The sequence below is a fragment of the Schistocerca nitens genome, chromosome 2 (genome assembly GCF_023898315.1).
Source record: "Schistocerca nitens isolate TAMUIC-IGC-003100 chromosome 2, iqSchNite1.1, whole genome shotgun sequence".
Lineage (NCBI taxonomy): Eukaryota > Metazoa > Arthropoda > Insecta > Orthoptera > Acrididae > Schistocerca > Schistocerca nitens.
In genome coordinates this window covers 573295700-573311108 of record NC_064615.1, presented here as the reverse complement: position 1 = coordinate 573311108, position 15409 = coordinate 573295700, and the positions used below count along the sequence as shown (strand labels likewise).

Sequence of the window (15409 nt, the reverse complement as noted above, 5' to 3'; positions counted from 1 at the left end):
GGTTTGACATTCTTTATTAATGCTGCAGTTTATTGCTTCCTTTTAAGCACATCAAAAAGGTTCTTTGCTTATTCTTGATCCACAAGTGTCAAACCTTGAGCAAGAGAAGTAGTAGTTCTGCTGAGACTGTATGTTATTAGAATAAGCTGTTTTATTCATCACTACTGTCTAATTTCAAACTAGCAGTCAAGTGTTAATGTACATATGGTTATACATGTGCTCTAGCAGGTTATACATGTTGTCAGAGTGCTTTGTATGATCCGCGAATAGCATACGTATGAGTGTAAGTACATGTTCACATGAAAATGACTGTTAATTTGAAATTAGCCAATAGTAGTGAATAAAAGATCTTCTTCAAATAATATACTGTCTTAGCAGGATCACAACTTATTGTAATACCAATCTGTGGTAAACATACAGTAAGTATTTGCTTGGCGAATGAATGAAAGTAGTAGTTAAAAAATGGTGAGAAAATTTGTTTTATTTATATCTCTATTATGACTGCTCTGCTTTAACGGCTAGCAAAACTGACACACAAAGAGCATAAAATATGGAGGTAGTCACAAAGAAAATTCATCGCTACTTTCTCTTCCTTTTGTGCACCTTTTTTTGTTGGAACATGGGGGTTTGAGAAAAAATGAACTTCTGTTCACTTTTCCCCTCAACCTTTACCTTTTGTTATTTTTGCCTTTTTTTCCTAAGAAAGGACTCACATTGTTAATGGCATGGATTTACCATCTTTGATTTGTATATTGGTTCCTTTAGTGTCTGGTAAGTAGGAATTTTTAGTTTTCATTCTTGTCTTTTCTGTTATGATAAAATTCCTTAGCTATCCAGATAACAAAAATAGCTCATTTTAGGATGTAGTTGACAGTATTTGTGTCCTGTTAAGATTGCAGGAACTAGGGCTGGCACCATGTCAGGGCCTAGGAGATGCTGGTCTCGCAGAATGTTTGGTACCACTGACAAGTTTGAGTGCTCTGGAACTGGCAAACCCCTCACAGCTTACTCGTAATGGGCTGCTACACTTCCTCAGTTTTTCCACATACTTGGAGAATCTTACTGCTCTTAGACTGGCATGGTGTGAAGCTCTCACTGATGCTGGGCTAGAGATCATTGCAAAAAGGTATGATTTTCTGCTGACTTTTATCTTGCCTCCTCCCTTTCAGTTTTTTCTCCCTCGCATCTTCCATCATATTACTTTTCAACTATCATTCATCATTTTATCATATATCTTCTGTATCTTCCATCTCACATCCTTTTCCTCTGCATGTTAATGTACACCTTGTCTCCTTTGCCGCCAGTTCTTATTGAATAATCATGTACTGATACCTCACTTCCTTCGCTCTACCCTCAATGGTTTCTCTATAGTAATTAAAAGTTATGACTGTCTCTTTGATTATCTCAATTTTTATGGCGAAAGAATTAATGTGAAGACAAGAGTTTCTTTTAGTTTACTGATATTAGATTTCTGTTGAGAGGTGAGTAGTCTTTTCATCATTTCTGTTGTTATTTCTTTTGCAGCCTGGATCTTTGCACTGCTATTATCTATTTAATATTTGTCATACGTATAATCTGTTTCTTTTATCAGCATGTTCATGTTCACATTGTGTTTGATAGGTGCCAACAATATCGGCACTGCAGTAACTTTTATTATTTAAATGAAAATTACTTACAGATACCTCATACTGCGTGAGGTTCCATATGTGAAGTTACTTGGCATCCAGATGGATAATAAAGTGAGGTGGCACTAGCACATGAATAACTTAAGCATGAAGCTCAATTCAGCTTGCTTTGTGCTTAGAAATCTCTCTTGATGTGTTGATTTGCAGATGGCATTGACAGCATATTTTGCATACCACCACTCCCAAGAACCAGCTGCAATGGAAAACTGTCCTCATCATTCAATATCATCCTGGACTGGAACAGTTGAACCATATGCTTCACAAGGATTTTGACTGTTTTATCATTGTGCCAGGAAATGAGAAACATCCTAGCTGCAATCTTCCTCACTCCTCACAAGGTGGTATTCTACCATCCACCTAGTCTATGCAATATCCTGGTACATCTTTTAGTCACAGCCACTCCCAACTCTGTGCCACATGGGTCATGTTCCTGTGGAAGAACCAGGTGCAAGACGTGTCCAAAACACCCTCCCAGCGTGCCCTCCTCCAGCCCTGTCACACACTTATCCTACCCATCAGAGGTGATGAGGCCACTCGAGAAAGCAGATATGTCAAATACCAGCTCTGCTGAAAGTTCTACATGGCATTTTATGTGGCCATGGCCACTGTGCAGTTCTCGACTCAAATGAATGGCCACCACCAACTGTGGCCAAGAACAATGTTGACCATTCAGTGCTGGAACACATTGTTGGGTACAACATGCTTGTTTTCAGTGGCAATGTGTCACATTCCTACATTCTTGATTTCAGTGGTAATGTGTTGCATTCCTGTCCCTCCAACATTCCAAATCTATGCACCTGTTGCCCCACTCCCAGCCATCAGCCACCTTTCCCCATCCCACCTGATACAAACCCTCACCCCTTTGAAGCTGCAGAACTCCAGTCCCAGCACAGTGTATTCAGCTGGTACAATGTAGCCTTACACACATGTGTGTGTTTTCTTCTGGAAGCTACCAAAGTTTTCAATCCAGTTGGCTTCTCAGTGTCTCTACTATTTGGTGACTTTACTCCTTAATTATTGGGCTGGTGCATAAGTTTGTTGAGTATTTCCACATGTTTAATAAACACAAGAGATAGATAACAGAGACTTTAGTCATAAATAATAATCTCCTTCTCTATTTACAACAGTCTGTCAGAGCTGGGGTACTTTTCGGTTCCGTGGCTGTAGATATCATGTACTTTTGAGGGGAAGAACTCATTGAGCCATAATTGGAGCACATATTCATATAGAAAGGAAGTTTTTTTGAAGGTTGTTGGATACAGAGTGAGAAAGCTGAAAATCTGAGGGTGCAAGATCATCTGAATAAGACTGCTGTGGAGTGACTTCTCAACCCAACTACTGTCTAGTGTTCTTTATCATTCTAGCAGAATGTAGCTGGATGTTATCGTAGAGTAACATCACTCCATGGAGTGTTCCTCATCATTGTTCTTGGAATGAATCTGCAAGGTGCCTTAGTTGTTGACGATAAATGTCAGCAGTGATGGTTATACCTCAAAGTAGCAATTAGTAGTACACCACACTGTCACTGTTCCACCAGATGCATAATAATATCTTTTGTGGATGTGTGCAGGTGTTTTAAGGGGAGTTGCTGCCTTGTTTGGGCTCAGCCACTTCTTTGCGTTCTTTATGTTAGCATAAAGACACCATTTCTTATCACAAATAATAATAGACGACAGGAATGGTCAGAGTTGTTCATGAGCCAATTGATGACAAGCAAGCAGAATGCACTTATGACCACTGCTGATTTTTGTGAGTTTAACTTAGAGCATGTGGTACCCACACACCTTATTTTTGAACCTTCCCCAAAGCATGTAGAAGTTACACCATGGTGGAATGATCACAAATCATCACATTTGCCAGTTCTCAAGTACACTGACATGGATCATTGGGGATTAATGTGTTTAAATGATCTTCATCAAACCCCGAAGCTCTTCCTGTACGCGGAGAGTCACTAATGTCAAAACAAGCCTCCTTAAAACAAGAAAACCAGTTTCTTGTCATGCTATGTCAAATGGCATTATCTCCATACACAGTGCAAATGTTTCTGGCTGCTTCAGTGTCTGTCACCCCTCTATTGAACTCAGACAGGAGAATATGTCAGAAATCTTCTGATTTCTCCATTGGGCATGCCATTTTGTTTTGTCTACAGCTCCACTCGTTGTCTCCATATGACAAAATGACAATATGTGAACTCTAATAGCAACAGTGAATTACAAATAAAAAATGGTAATTGACAAAAAAAGCCCATAGCAAGCAGAATACCAGCATGCAAAACAAAAATGCTATGAACTTATTCACCAACTTAGCATTAAAATACACTAAAATACAAAGTAATCCTTTGCTTTCAAGCCACCAGTAATCTTAGTGTGGCAACTGATGGACTACAGCCTCCATGCTTAAAAGCCAGAAAACTATTTGTTGACAGTTTTAGTATCACTGAAGAATAAGAAAAACAGCGAGGAGTGTGGTTATTAGTATGTATCAACAACTTTCCCTGTATCACAGAAAAAGCGCGAGCTTTGACCTGCACCAGAAAATATGGACTAGTTTTGACAAGACAAAAACAAACCATGTCAGATGTGAGCACTCAATTCATTTCATCGATGGGTAAAGGCAGCTTCATTAGACTGTCAGTATGTTACCAGTGGACACACCATATACTCATTAAAGTAGAAAGCCCTTTATGGTCATATCCTGGTTGGTGATCAGACTTCTGTGACCCAAGAAGCAACGGAATATGTAAAATATCTGTTTGTTTATGACCCATGAGATTAATATCCTTTTGTTTTTATATGTACTTACGTACTTTGTTTTTGATTATTCTTCATACCTTGTATTGGGTAGAAGGATAAAAGTACAGATTTTTTGTTTTACTAAAAATTTCTTTAAAAACTTGCAGCAATATTATATTAGTTACATATGCAACAGCTAGGTATCTTTGTAACAAATGTGCAGAAGTTTGTCATCCAAGTGCTATGAGAGATGCAATAAAAGTTTTCTTAAAAAATGATTCTGCATACTCTTACTCCCAACTGAGGAAAATAATTGATTATAAATAAATTCATGGAGAAACAAATTAAGAACTTTTTATTTTTCAGTGATTCAAAAAGTAAATATTTTATGTTCGGAGAGTAAGGCTGAAGAAATGTTTATCAAGGGAAACACAGTTCTTCGTCCAATGAAAAAGTTATCATGAAATGGTCCAAGTGCTGACTTCCTTTGCCATTTTAAGACATTTTCTTAAGGCAGCCTTTGAAAACACAGTAGCTTTGGATGCTTGCCATATTGAGGTCCCATTTAAAAAGGCTAAGAGCTTGATGCTAGAGTGGCTCTGTTAATGGCTGTGAAAGTTGATGTTCTCAGTTGGCTTCTGGAAAAAAATGTCTTGTGGAAGATGTGATTATATTTGAAGAGTGCCTGAGAGGTAGATATGTTTGAAAACATGAACACCCTGTGAAAGAAAAAATATAGAAAAGAAAAATTAAGTTCTCTAATGTGGATGGTTAGGCACTTAAGATAAATAAATACCAACAAAGAATGCTAGAATACATGAGAGGAGACTACACTAGTCCAAGTACAGGTTATGGCATAAAAGTTCACAAATAGTTTCTTGATGGAGTAAAAGTAACTCATATGAACTTTTACCTTGTTATACCTGTATACTTTTACCCCATTCTGCCATTTTCTTTTTCAGAAGTCTACAGATAATACATACAGCTAAATTCATGAAGATCAAGGTGGATATTGGAATCTGATAGCTGCCAGTCCCAATACTGATATAACAACGAATATAATCAGTTATTGACAATGTAATGTAAATGGATAAATAAAAAATCTTTACAAGCTTTCGGAGTTACTTGCTCCGAAAGCTTGTAAAAGTTAAACCTTTTTGTGTGTATGTTCTCCTGCTGCTCCTTGGTGAGTAGATTTTATTACGTATCCATTTACATTACTGTTCCAATACTGAGTTTATCTAATTCGTAGATAGATTGAGGTTCACTTAATATTCAATGAAAACTACACAAATTTTACATAGAAAACATACAAAAGTGACTTACTGTATTTTCTGCATCCGTAAGTGTCCAAATACGACGAGCTTCCAGACCGGAACTGAAGAGATGAAGTGTGCACTGCCTGGTGGGAATATGGTGGACTTCTGCTTTGGGGACCAGAAAAATTGATTTGTACATTTGCCCTACAAGTACTTTTACCCCCACATACCCTGTGTGATCATATATGATTTTCAATGCCACACACTAAATAAATAAATGTTTGAGTTAATACAGTTTGAATGAATGGATTAACAGATTGTTTTCACAGTAATATCTTATTGAAATCCGAACAGTGTCACGATGTACTGTGTAAACAAGAAGATAAGACCAGTTACATATCTGATATGATTGGAAATAAATGTGAAAGATGATAGAAACAGTAGTAACTTGATGAAATATGGTGATGTAAACTGAAAGATAAATTAGCATTTTCAATTAAAAAAGCAACCAAGCCTGTAGTTAGAACAGGAAAGATAGCAGTAGTAAATCCTTTTTATTTTTATGGTTCTTGACTTTCTGTGGCACAGTCATAAGGAAGCTAAGATTTAATTTAGGAAGAAACAGATTTATTATGCTCTTTAGTCAAGCCTACTAACTTTTGTGACGGCCTTCGTAGCGACAACACTTCGCTGTAGAAACGGCCTACGAAGTCACCGCCACACTTTTAATAGCGGGCCGACCGGTCCGCTGGAACAGTGAACAGAAAGATGAAAACCCAAACACTCGGATTAAATGAAAGTCGGTACTTATCTTTACTAACGACGATACAGAACACAGTGGTGAACATGGTCTACAGAAATCTGTCTAGTTCGAGTCGGAGCGGCTTGGTCAGCGTCGGCTGACGACAAACAACTACTCTGCTGCGATGAACACACAACTGACTAGCAGGTACACAATTCGGTGGCGAGTGTACAACTGAGCGGCGAATCCAGAACTGTCCTAGCGCTCGTGACTCCAGCGCTTAAGAAGCCAGAAGCCAGCGGTGGCGCGCGCAGACTTGCGGCGATTTCCTGTATCGCTGGCGCTGCTTATGCGGACGGCGTCCGGACTTTGATGCTGCCAACCTTTTTGGCAGCGGGCTCGGTTGGCATTACTGGCTAGGATATAACACTCCTCCCCACCAAATCGCCGTACTGTCGTTGAATAATGACGTGGCGAGCGTCGACGGCGGGAGAGGGGTCTGGCCGCAGACGTAGCAGAAGAGACTGGGGCGGAGACTGTTGTCGGTGGCAGTCCCCGGTCCGCACCCCAGCATTGGCTGCGCGGGGCCTCGGGAAACACCGACTGAAAACCGAGGTCAGGGTGCACGCCTGTGACCACGGGCGCAGCTTCCGGTACTGGACGCGACAGGGCGTCGGGACCCACGAAGAGAGGCAGCGTCTCCTGACGCTGCGTCGACGGCTGCTGAGTGGGCGCCGGACAAGGTGCTGCGGTGTCAGACTCCTTGGGGGTGCCCAAGGAAAGCGGCTGCAGTACAGGCTGCACAGCCACCGCTTGGGAAGGCGGCCCGGCTGAGGGGTCGACGTCCATCAGCTCCGAAGGCGGTGGCGACTGAAGAGGGACCGCAGGCGCCGGAGCGACCACCCGGGGCGCTCCCACATGAAGCTGCGCGGGAGGCATCAACTGGACGGGCTGTCGGCGTGGTAGCGGCGACGGCTGCTGCTGCCCTGGGGACGGCAGCGAAGTCGGAAGGCGCGGCTGGAACCCACCGCGGACCAAATCTGTGGACAAAGAACGAGCGGCAGAATCCGGGCGGCCAGCGCGGCGCAACTGGTTCTGATGCCTCCTGTGCACCCCAGTAGCACCGTGAACAGTATAAAAACCGCGACCCTGGACACTTATCACGGTACCACGTTCCCAACGACGGCGACCGTGATAAACTGAAAAAAACGGCGTCGTTGCGCTGAAAACGCGTGTGATGCTCAGAAGCGGCGGGTCGATCCGGGGGGTGCAACAACCGTAGTAGGGTGCGATGACGACGGCCGTGGAGAAGCTCCGCAGGCGAAGGGCCGTCGCGTGGCGTGGTCCGGTACGACGACAGGAACGTGATGAGGGCCTGCTGACGAGAGTGCGTAGCACGAAGGCGGTCCATATGATCCGTGAATATGCGTACAAAACGTTCCGCTGCACCATTCGATTGAGGGTGGAACGGCGGAGTAAGAACATGGCGAATGCCATTGGCAGAACAAAAACTTTCAAATTCAGCAGAGGTAAATTGTGGACCATTGTGAGACACTAAAACTTCTGGAAGACCCTCAATACAAAAAATTGAAGTCAACGCCTGTATAGTTTGTGCAGACGTTGTAGACTGCATGGGCACAACAAACGGAAAATTACTAAATGCATCTATCACGATGAACCAACGAGAATTCCAATATGGACCAGCGAAATCAATATGTACTCGCTGCCAGGGACCGGCAGGGCGTGCCCACTCAAAATAGCATTGAGGCGGAGCAGCTTGGTGTTCGGCACATGTCGAACAATCTGTAGACATCTGCGTAATCTGCTTATCAATACCGATCCATGTACAATGACGGCGGGCAAGCTGCTTGGTGCGGACCACTCCCCAATGACCTTGATGCAACAAGTCGAGGACCTTGGATTGGAGCACTTGGGGAACCACTACACGAAGCTGGTCATTCTCGGTGCGTAACAGCAAAACTCCGTGCGAAACGGACAACAGATGACGTTGCGGATAATAGCGACGAACCACAGGATCCGATATGTCCTTTGCCTTGGACGGCCAACCACGTTGAACAAAACTTAATAGTAAACTCAGATGAGGATCCGTAGCTGTCTCACGTGCCACCTGACGATAATCAATCGGAAAATCCCGGAGGGATTGATGCTCATCGGCGTCAATCTGATGGCAAGTCGTCAGAGGAATCGAAGACCTCATCCGCAGCAATCGGCAATCGAGAAAGCGCGTCAGCGTTTGCATGCTGAGCTGTAGGGTGATACAGTATCTCATACTGGTATTGTGATAACAAAAGAGCCCAACGTTGTAGTCTCTGAGCTGTCCGCTGAGGAACTGGTTTAGACGGATGAAACAGTGACGTCAGGGGCTTGTGATCTGTTACTAAATAGAATGGTCTACCATAGAGGTAGTGACGGAATTTTGTGACACCGAACACAATAGCCAACGCTTCCTTGTCCAATTGGCTATAATTACACTGAGCTTTGTTTAGCAATTTAGAGGCGAACGCAATAGGACGTTCGGTGTTACCGACTCGGTGAGACAACACAGCGCCGAGGCCGAAAGAAGAGGCATCACAAGCTAACACCAGAGGCTTGTTAGGGTCGTAATGGACCAGACAACGATCATTCAATAAAGCCTCTTTAAGCTGCTGAAAGGCTGATTGGCAATCAGCTGACCACACAAACGGAACCTTCTTACGGCGGAGACGATGCAACGGTGCAGCAATCTGTGATGCATTAGGTATAAACCTAATATAATATGTCAATTTGCCAAGAACTGCTTGCAATTCATGCAGATTGCGAGGGGCGGGCAAATCACGAATAGCTGCTAAATGTGACTGGGAGGGATGAATGCCTTGAGCATTAATAACATGTCCCAGATACTCCATCTCCATAAGGAAAAATGAACATTTATCGATGTTGCAACGTAGGCCTGCCTGAGACAACACTGTAAACAAACACTCCAAATTACGGAAATGTTCAGCAGGCGTCCGACTGGACACAACAATATCGTCTAAATAGTTGCAACACGATGGCACATTAGCGAAAAGTTGGGACAAAAAACGCTGAAAAACAGCTGGAGCTGACGCACAACCAAAAGGCAAACGCAGAAAACGGAACAACCCCAACGACGTGTTTATGACAAAATACTGTTGTGATTGCTCGTTGAGGGGCAATTGCAAATATGCTTCACGGAGATCAATTTTGGAATAGAAACGAGCTTCCCCTAACTTATCCATCAGCTCATCCGGTCTAGGCAAAGGAAAAGAATCAATGACAGTCTGAGGATTAACGGTCGACTTAAAATCAGCACACAACCGTAACTTGCCAGACGGTTTATTTATAATAACTAAGGAAGAAGCCCACTGGCTCGCTGAAACGGGTTGAATAACACCGTTGTTTTGCCAACGACGAAGTTCATCTTCTACAGGTGCCCGGAGGGCGTGAGGCACTGGACGAGCACGAAAAAATCGAGGCTGAGCATTATCTTTTAACGTAATATGAGCGGCAAAGTTCGCAGCACAACCTAGTTCGTCTTTAAATATGTCACTGTATCGTTTACACAAATCGGTTATGCTGTCTTGAGGAACAACAACAGAATTAAGTTGCAACACATTGTCTTGGATAGACAGGCCAAACAAGTCAAAACAGTCTAATCCGAAAATGTTTACACTGTCTGTAGTGTGGAGCACTGTGAATGAAACTGTTTTTGTGTTGCCCCGGAATGTGGCTGGCATGCTACATACACCTAACACAGGAATGTGTTCGCCACTATAAGTAGCCAAAGAATGTTTTGCCGCTGAAAGTTTAGGGCGGCCGATAGCCGCATACGTAGCACTATTTATGAGAGTCACAGACGCACCAGTGTCTAATTGAAAATTGAAGGTCTTATCCTGGATGCGTAGCTTCACAAAGAGTTTATTACACTGTCTCTGGATCGGTGCAGTGGAGGCGGAAGACACAAAATCAGCGCGTTTAGCGCGTGTTCGCTGCTTACAACAACTCGTGGGTTGGGCGGGTGGAACAACAACTCCCGCTTCACTTGCAGTCTGTACATTACTTTTTACAGCGTTTGAATTACGCTTGGGTCGCATAGCAGAGGGCTGGGTGGGTGGCTTATTGCGAACAAGTTTATTACCCACACGAACCGTGGAAGAGTCTTTAAACGCGACCTTCTGGGCGGGCTGGCTTTGAAGAACATGAATATCCATGGGCTGGGCAGCACTAGAATTGTTCTTGCGTTTACGCAAACAAACAGTCTGGATGTGTCCTTTCCTTTGACAAAAGTGACAAACCGCGTTTCTTAACGGGCAACGTTCACGAGGATGAGCAAGAACACACTTAGGGCAAGACTTAACTCTTATCATTTTACACACGCGGCTGACGAATGTGTTTAACATGATGCGGCCGGCTAGTGTTTACAGTCTGACTCTGCCGGTGGGGCTGCGGGCGTGACATAACTTGCTTAGCACAGGCAATTTGAGAAATACATGGCTGTTCTAACTCACACTCAGCATAGTCAAAAGTATCTTGGGCTTCAATAATGTTCATCACAGTCTCTAATGACGGGTCAGGCAACTTTAAGATAGCAGCACGAATACGAGAATCTGCAATGTTTTGAGTAATAGCGTCTCGTAACATGACATCACTGTAGGAAGCTCCACACACACAATTAAATCGGCACTGACGGGTGAGGCCTCGTAAATCTGTTAACCACTGTTTATTAGATTGATGTGGCAGTTTCTTTAATCTGAAGAACTTGAATCTGGCCGCTGCCACATGAACTCGCGACTCGAAATACTCAGCAAGCTTGGTAACAACAACGTCATAGTCTAAAGCTTCTGGCTTGGATTCCGGGAACAACTTACAAAGTAGTCTATAGACTTCCACGCCTGCAGTGGAAATTAAATAAAGCTGCCGCTCATTACCTGTGACTTTGTAGACTGACATGTGCACCTGCAACTGCGCGAAATATTCTTGCCATTCTTCTCGTGATGCCTCAAAAGCACGAAAAGGCGGTGCTGCCTGTGCTTGTTCCTTGTGTGGTGGTGGATTAGCTGCTTGTTTGGCGATTGCTTCCACCAGACTTTGTATTTGCTGACTCTGTAACAAGATCAACTGTTGTAATTCGGCAGACATAGTGAACACAAATTAAACCAGCCCCCAAAATTCTATCTCAAGAAACAAGTTAAACCAGCCCTGCACACGAGTTCGGAAGTCCTCGTCGCCAGTTTTGTGACGGCCTTCGTAGCGACAACACTTCGCTGTAGAAACGGCCTACGAAGTCACCGCCACACTTTTAATAGCGGGCCGACCGGTCCGCTGGAACAGTGAACAGAAAGATGAAAACCCAAACACTCAGATTAAATGAAAGTCGGTACTTATCTTTATTAACGACGATACAGAACACAGTGGTGAACATGGTCTACAGAAATCTGTCTAGTTCGAGTCGGAGCGGCTTGGTCAGCGTCAGCTGACGACAAACAACTACTCTGCTGCGATGAACACACAACTGACTAGCAGGTACACAATTCGGTGGCGAGTGTACAACTGAGCGGCAAATCCAGAACTGTCCTAGCACTCGCGACTCCAGCGCTTAAGAAGCCAGAAGCCAGCGGTGGCGCGCGCAGACTTGCGGCGATTTCCTGTATCGCTGGCGCTGCTTATGCGGACGGCGTCCGGACTTTGATGCTGCCAACCTTTTTGGCAGCGGGCTCGGTTGGCATTACTGGCTAGGATATAACACTAATACATGGTTTTGCAGTATTTTTCTACTTTGAGGTATATGGTTCAAATCTTGGTCCAAAATTAATTTTAATCACCAGTATTTGGTCAGTTTCGGGAGGAGAGGTGGTGGTGTAAAATGCCTCGTTACAGATTTGAAGTCAAGGTCCTGGCTAAATTCCAAACCTCTCCATAAGATCCCAGGCAGTGAGAGCACATGGCCATGTTTATTATTTAGTTATTTCATGGTGGTGGTGGATGGTGACACTACACTTTGCAAACCCCTTGGTGCTATTCAAGATGAGTAGGTTATGTGCTGGTGCTGGATAACACCCTCTCCCTCACTATAATCATCATCACCATCATCATCATCACCATCACCATCAGTTATGGAAACGTGACACTATAGTATCAGTACACACATCAGAGTAATATGTCAGTTTCAAATATTTCTTCTGTGAGAAGGTAACAACTTTTCTTTTCTGTAATCATATTTAGTGGTAATTCACAATTTTTAATGTTATCTACTACATACATATTCTCTGCTATGATTGCAGGTGTGCGGGTCTCAGGAGATTGTGTGTAATACACTGCCCTCATATCTCAGATCGAGGTGTGTCTCAAATAATCGAGCACTGTCATCATATACAAATTATGAGTCTTATCTGGAATGATGGCCTTTCAGGTGTGTATCCTGTTTCAAAAATCAGTGATAAATTTGTGTACTTAATGGAGTATTGTACACACTATGACATACAGTAACTTTTATTATTTGTTGTTGTCGTTGTTGTTGTTGTTGTTGTTGTTGTTGCAATTGCACTGGGCTGTGTTTGAGCAGCCTCAAACCTACAATGGCTATTCACTTAATCTATCATTCACTCATATGAGCTTTAGCATCGTGTAGTACATAACGTATTTGTGTTGAATGGATACACTGTTAATCATTGTTTTCTGTGTGTAACACAACAACTGCTTTGGACCATTAAGAGACAAAAAATTAGGCTGTCTTAAACATAACTTGAAACTTCATTTGTCAAAGGCTGAAACCAATCTGGAATGTAACTCTTTACTAAAGTGTGTAAAATGTTGAAATATGGATCATAACAGAGCAAGTTCACCTAACCTAGCAAATCAGATTCATATTCTCATATTATATTGTGGAAAACCATGCTGTGTGGCATACATGCACTAATAAATGAATTTAGGATTACCACACTGTAATCTCCTGTGTGTGAACTGCTAACAGCCATTATATAATAGCTCTTATTCCAGCATTATTAGTACTGGCAGGTATAGAAAATGGCAGTGCACCTTTGAGAAACTTTTGCCTTGATGAATGGAATAGTGTTATGTGGCATATTACTCCAATATTCTGAAAGGTTCTACTAAGCCTTTCTCTGACAACTACTCTCAGGAAAATTAAGAAAAGATATCAAGGAACAACTAATTGTAGTCAGTGTGTTGGAGTTGAAGAAATTCTGTCTCTGGAGTCGTGAATATATTATGATTTTCAAGGGCCAAGAGTCTACAGTATCTATTTCAGTTTGGGCAAAATCACTGCTACTGGAGTTAGCTGCAGTGATGAACAATGTGTGGATAACAGGCTTTGTTCTAAACTTTGCAGCAACAGTTGGATATAACAGAATGTAGAAAATTTTCCACCAGCATATTCATATAAACAAAAACATAAACAGACATTTTATTCAGAACCATCTTCTTGCGCCAGGGTACAGAAGACATTGTCCTCCGAGAATATTTCTGCTGACTACACACTACTGTGCAGAAGTACATGTTTGTTATTGAAATATTGACAATGGATGAGACCACTTTGGTGCTTCATATTGGTACCTGTGAATAGCACGTTATAAATAAGGCAGGCGTACAGTTCAAGTCAGTTTATTTTGAATAAACAAAAAATGGAGAAAAACTGCTGGGAGTTCAGATGTATCTGTTTGTTTGCATGGAGATATGTTTGTTATGCAAGACACTGTATGAACTCATTGCTCTCATGCATTATCATGAGTGTAGTAGCCAATGAGCAAATTTTTGATTATGCTTTGGTCATACTCAGTTAGATGTGAGCAGCTGTTGAGTGATTATTGATCTACAAAGCTTTGCAACACAGTGTCTTTTGGAGTTTGTTTTATGATGAGGAAGCTCCATGCTGTGTGAAATGGAAGTTTTACTGGGAATATCGGAACAATGAATTAAATGCTTACATCTTGTTACAACGCACAGTGCAAGTATAGTAAAAATGTAATTACATCTTTGTGTCTTTGTTTTGTTCAAGAGAATATCAAAAATTGAAACATGAAATTAATAATTTCAAAAATTCTCCAGTGTGTGATAGAAGATGTTAGCCTGTGTCTTTACACAAAACTCAACAAGCATAATTACTACATTGTGGTTAAACATAGCTATCTATTAATGTGCAGTTACTGGCTGTGACTGTGTTCCAGTAGTTATGACAAATAAAGCTAAATTCAAAATACTGACAAAAAATAAGGTAATACAGATACTGCCTGCTGATAAACTAAAAGGAAATGACATATATATTGAAACTGTTGAGCAGCTAGAATTTAAACAAGACAAAAGTGCTGAGTTGTGTTCAGTAATGGAATGTGTGACAGAAGAAAATTGGTTGCAAGTGGAATGAGAGGTGGGAGTCACAGATAACACTGTAACTGTGAAAAAAGGAGGAGAAAAGTTATGGAAAGATAATTTGATCCCTGAAGGCAGGGATGACTGAAAAAAAGGGGGGGGGGGCTGAAGAAGAAGAAAAACAGAACAACTTCACAATAATTAAGGAAGGAAACAGACAGTTTAGAAATGAAACACACCACAATAACGTATTGAAAGTGTAAATGAGCAAGTAAAACAGAAGATGGGAAAATGCACAGAAGCTTATGTAAGTTACCTGAAGGGAAAAGTATAAATATGTGAGAAAAGGGGATGGAGGAAGGTGCCACAGTCCAAAATTAAGAGATATTCAGAAGGTACATAAGCTATCAGGATACCACAGTAGTCTTTGCAGTGATATTGTGATATCTGAGAAAAAATATGGCTGGACTACACAGCCTCAAAACTTTTTCTGACTGTTAAAAGATGTAAGGAGAGACTTCCAGCCAAGTGTCAGGATGTTTCGCAAATCCTCAGTATTGTTGAGTCTGCTAAGTTAGTTTCAGTTATCTTGCTGAAAGAGTTCTCTTGAGGCTTTTCTCAACAGGGTATTTAAAATTAAAAGTAATA

At 42.1% G+C, this 15409-nt stretch overlaps 2 protein-coding genes across 4 annotated transcripts in view; both read left to right on the top strand.

The window, feature by feature from the left end:
• The window catches only part of LOC126236615 (uncharacterized), a 206682-nt gene that overhangs the window by 42225 nt on the left and 149048 nt on the right, over window positions 1–15409 (top strand). The gene's annotated exons all lie outside the window — the stretch shown is intronic.
• LOC126236614 (F-box/LRR-repeat protein fbxl-1-like) overlaps window positions 1–15409 on the top strand; it is a 119746-nt gene that overhangs the window by 97942 nt on the left and 6395 nt on the right. The window contains exons 9-10 of one of the 2 annotated variants that reach the window (XM_049946052.1): window positions 893–1126; window positions 12718–12845. In XM_049946052.1, coding sequence (XP_049802009.1) covers window positions 893–1126; window positions 12718–12845 — 362 coding nt within the window. The remainder of the gene's footprint in view (window positions 1–892; window positions 1127–12717; window positions 12846–15409) is intronic. The other variant, XM_049946053.1, reaches the window with a different exon arrangement.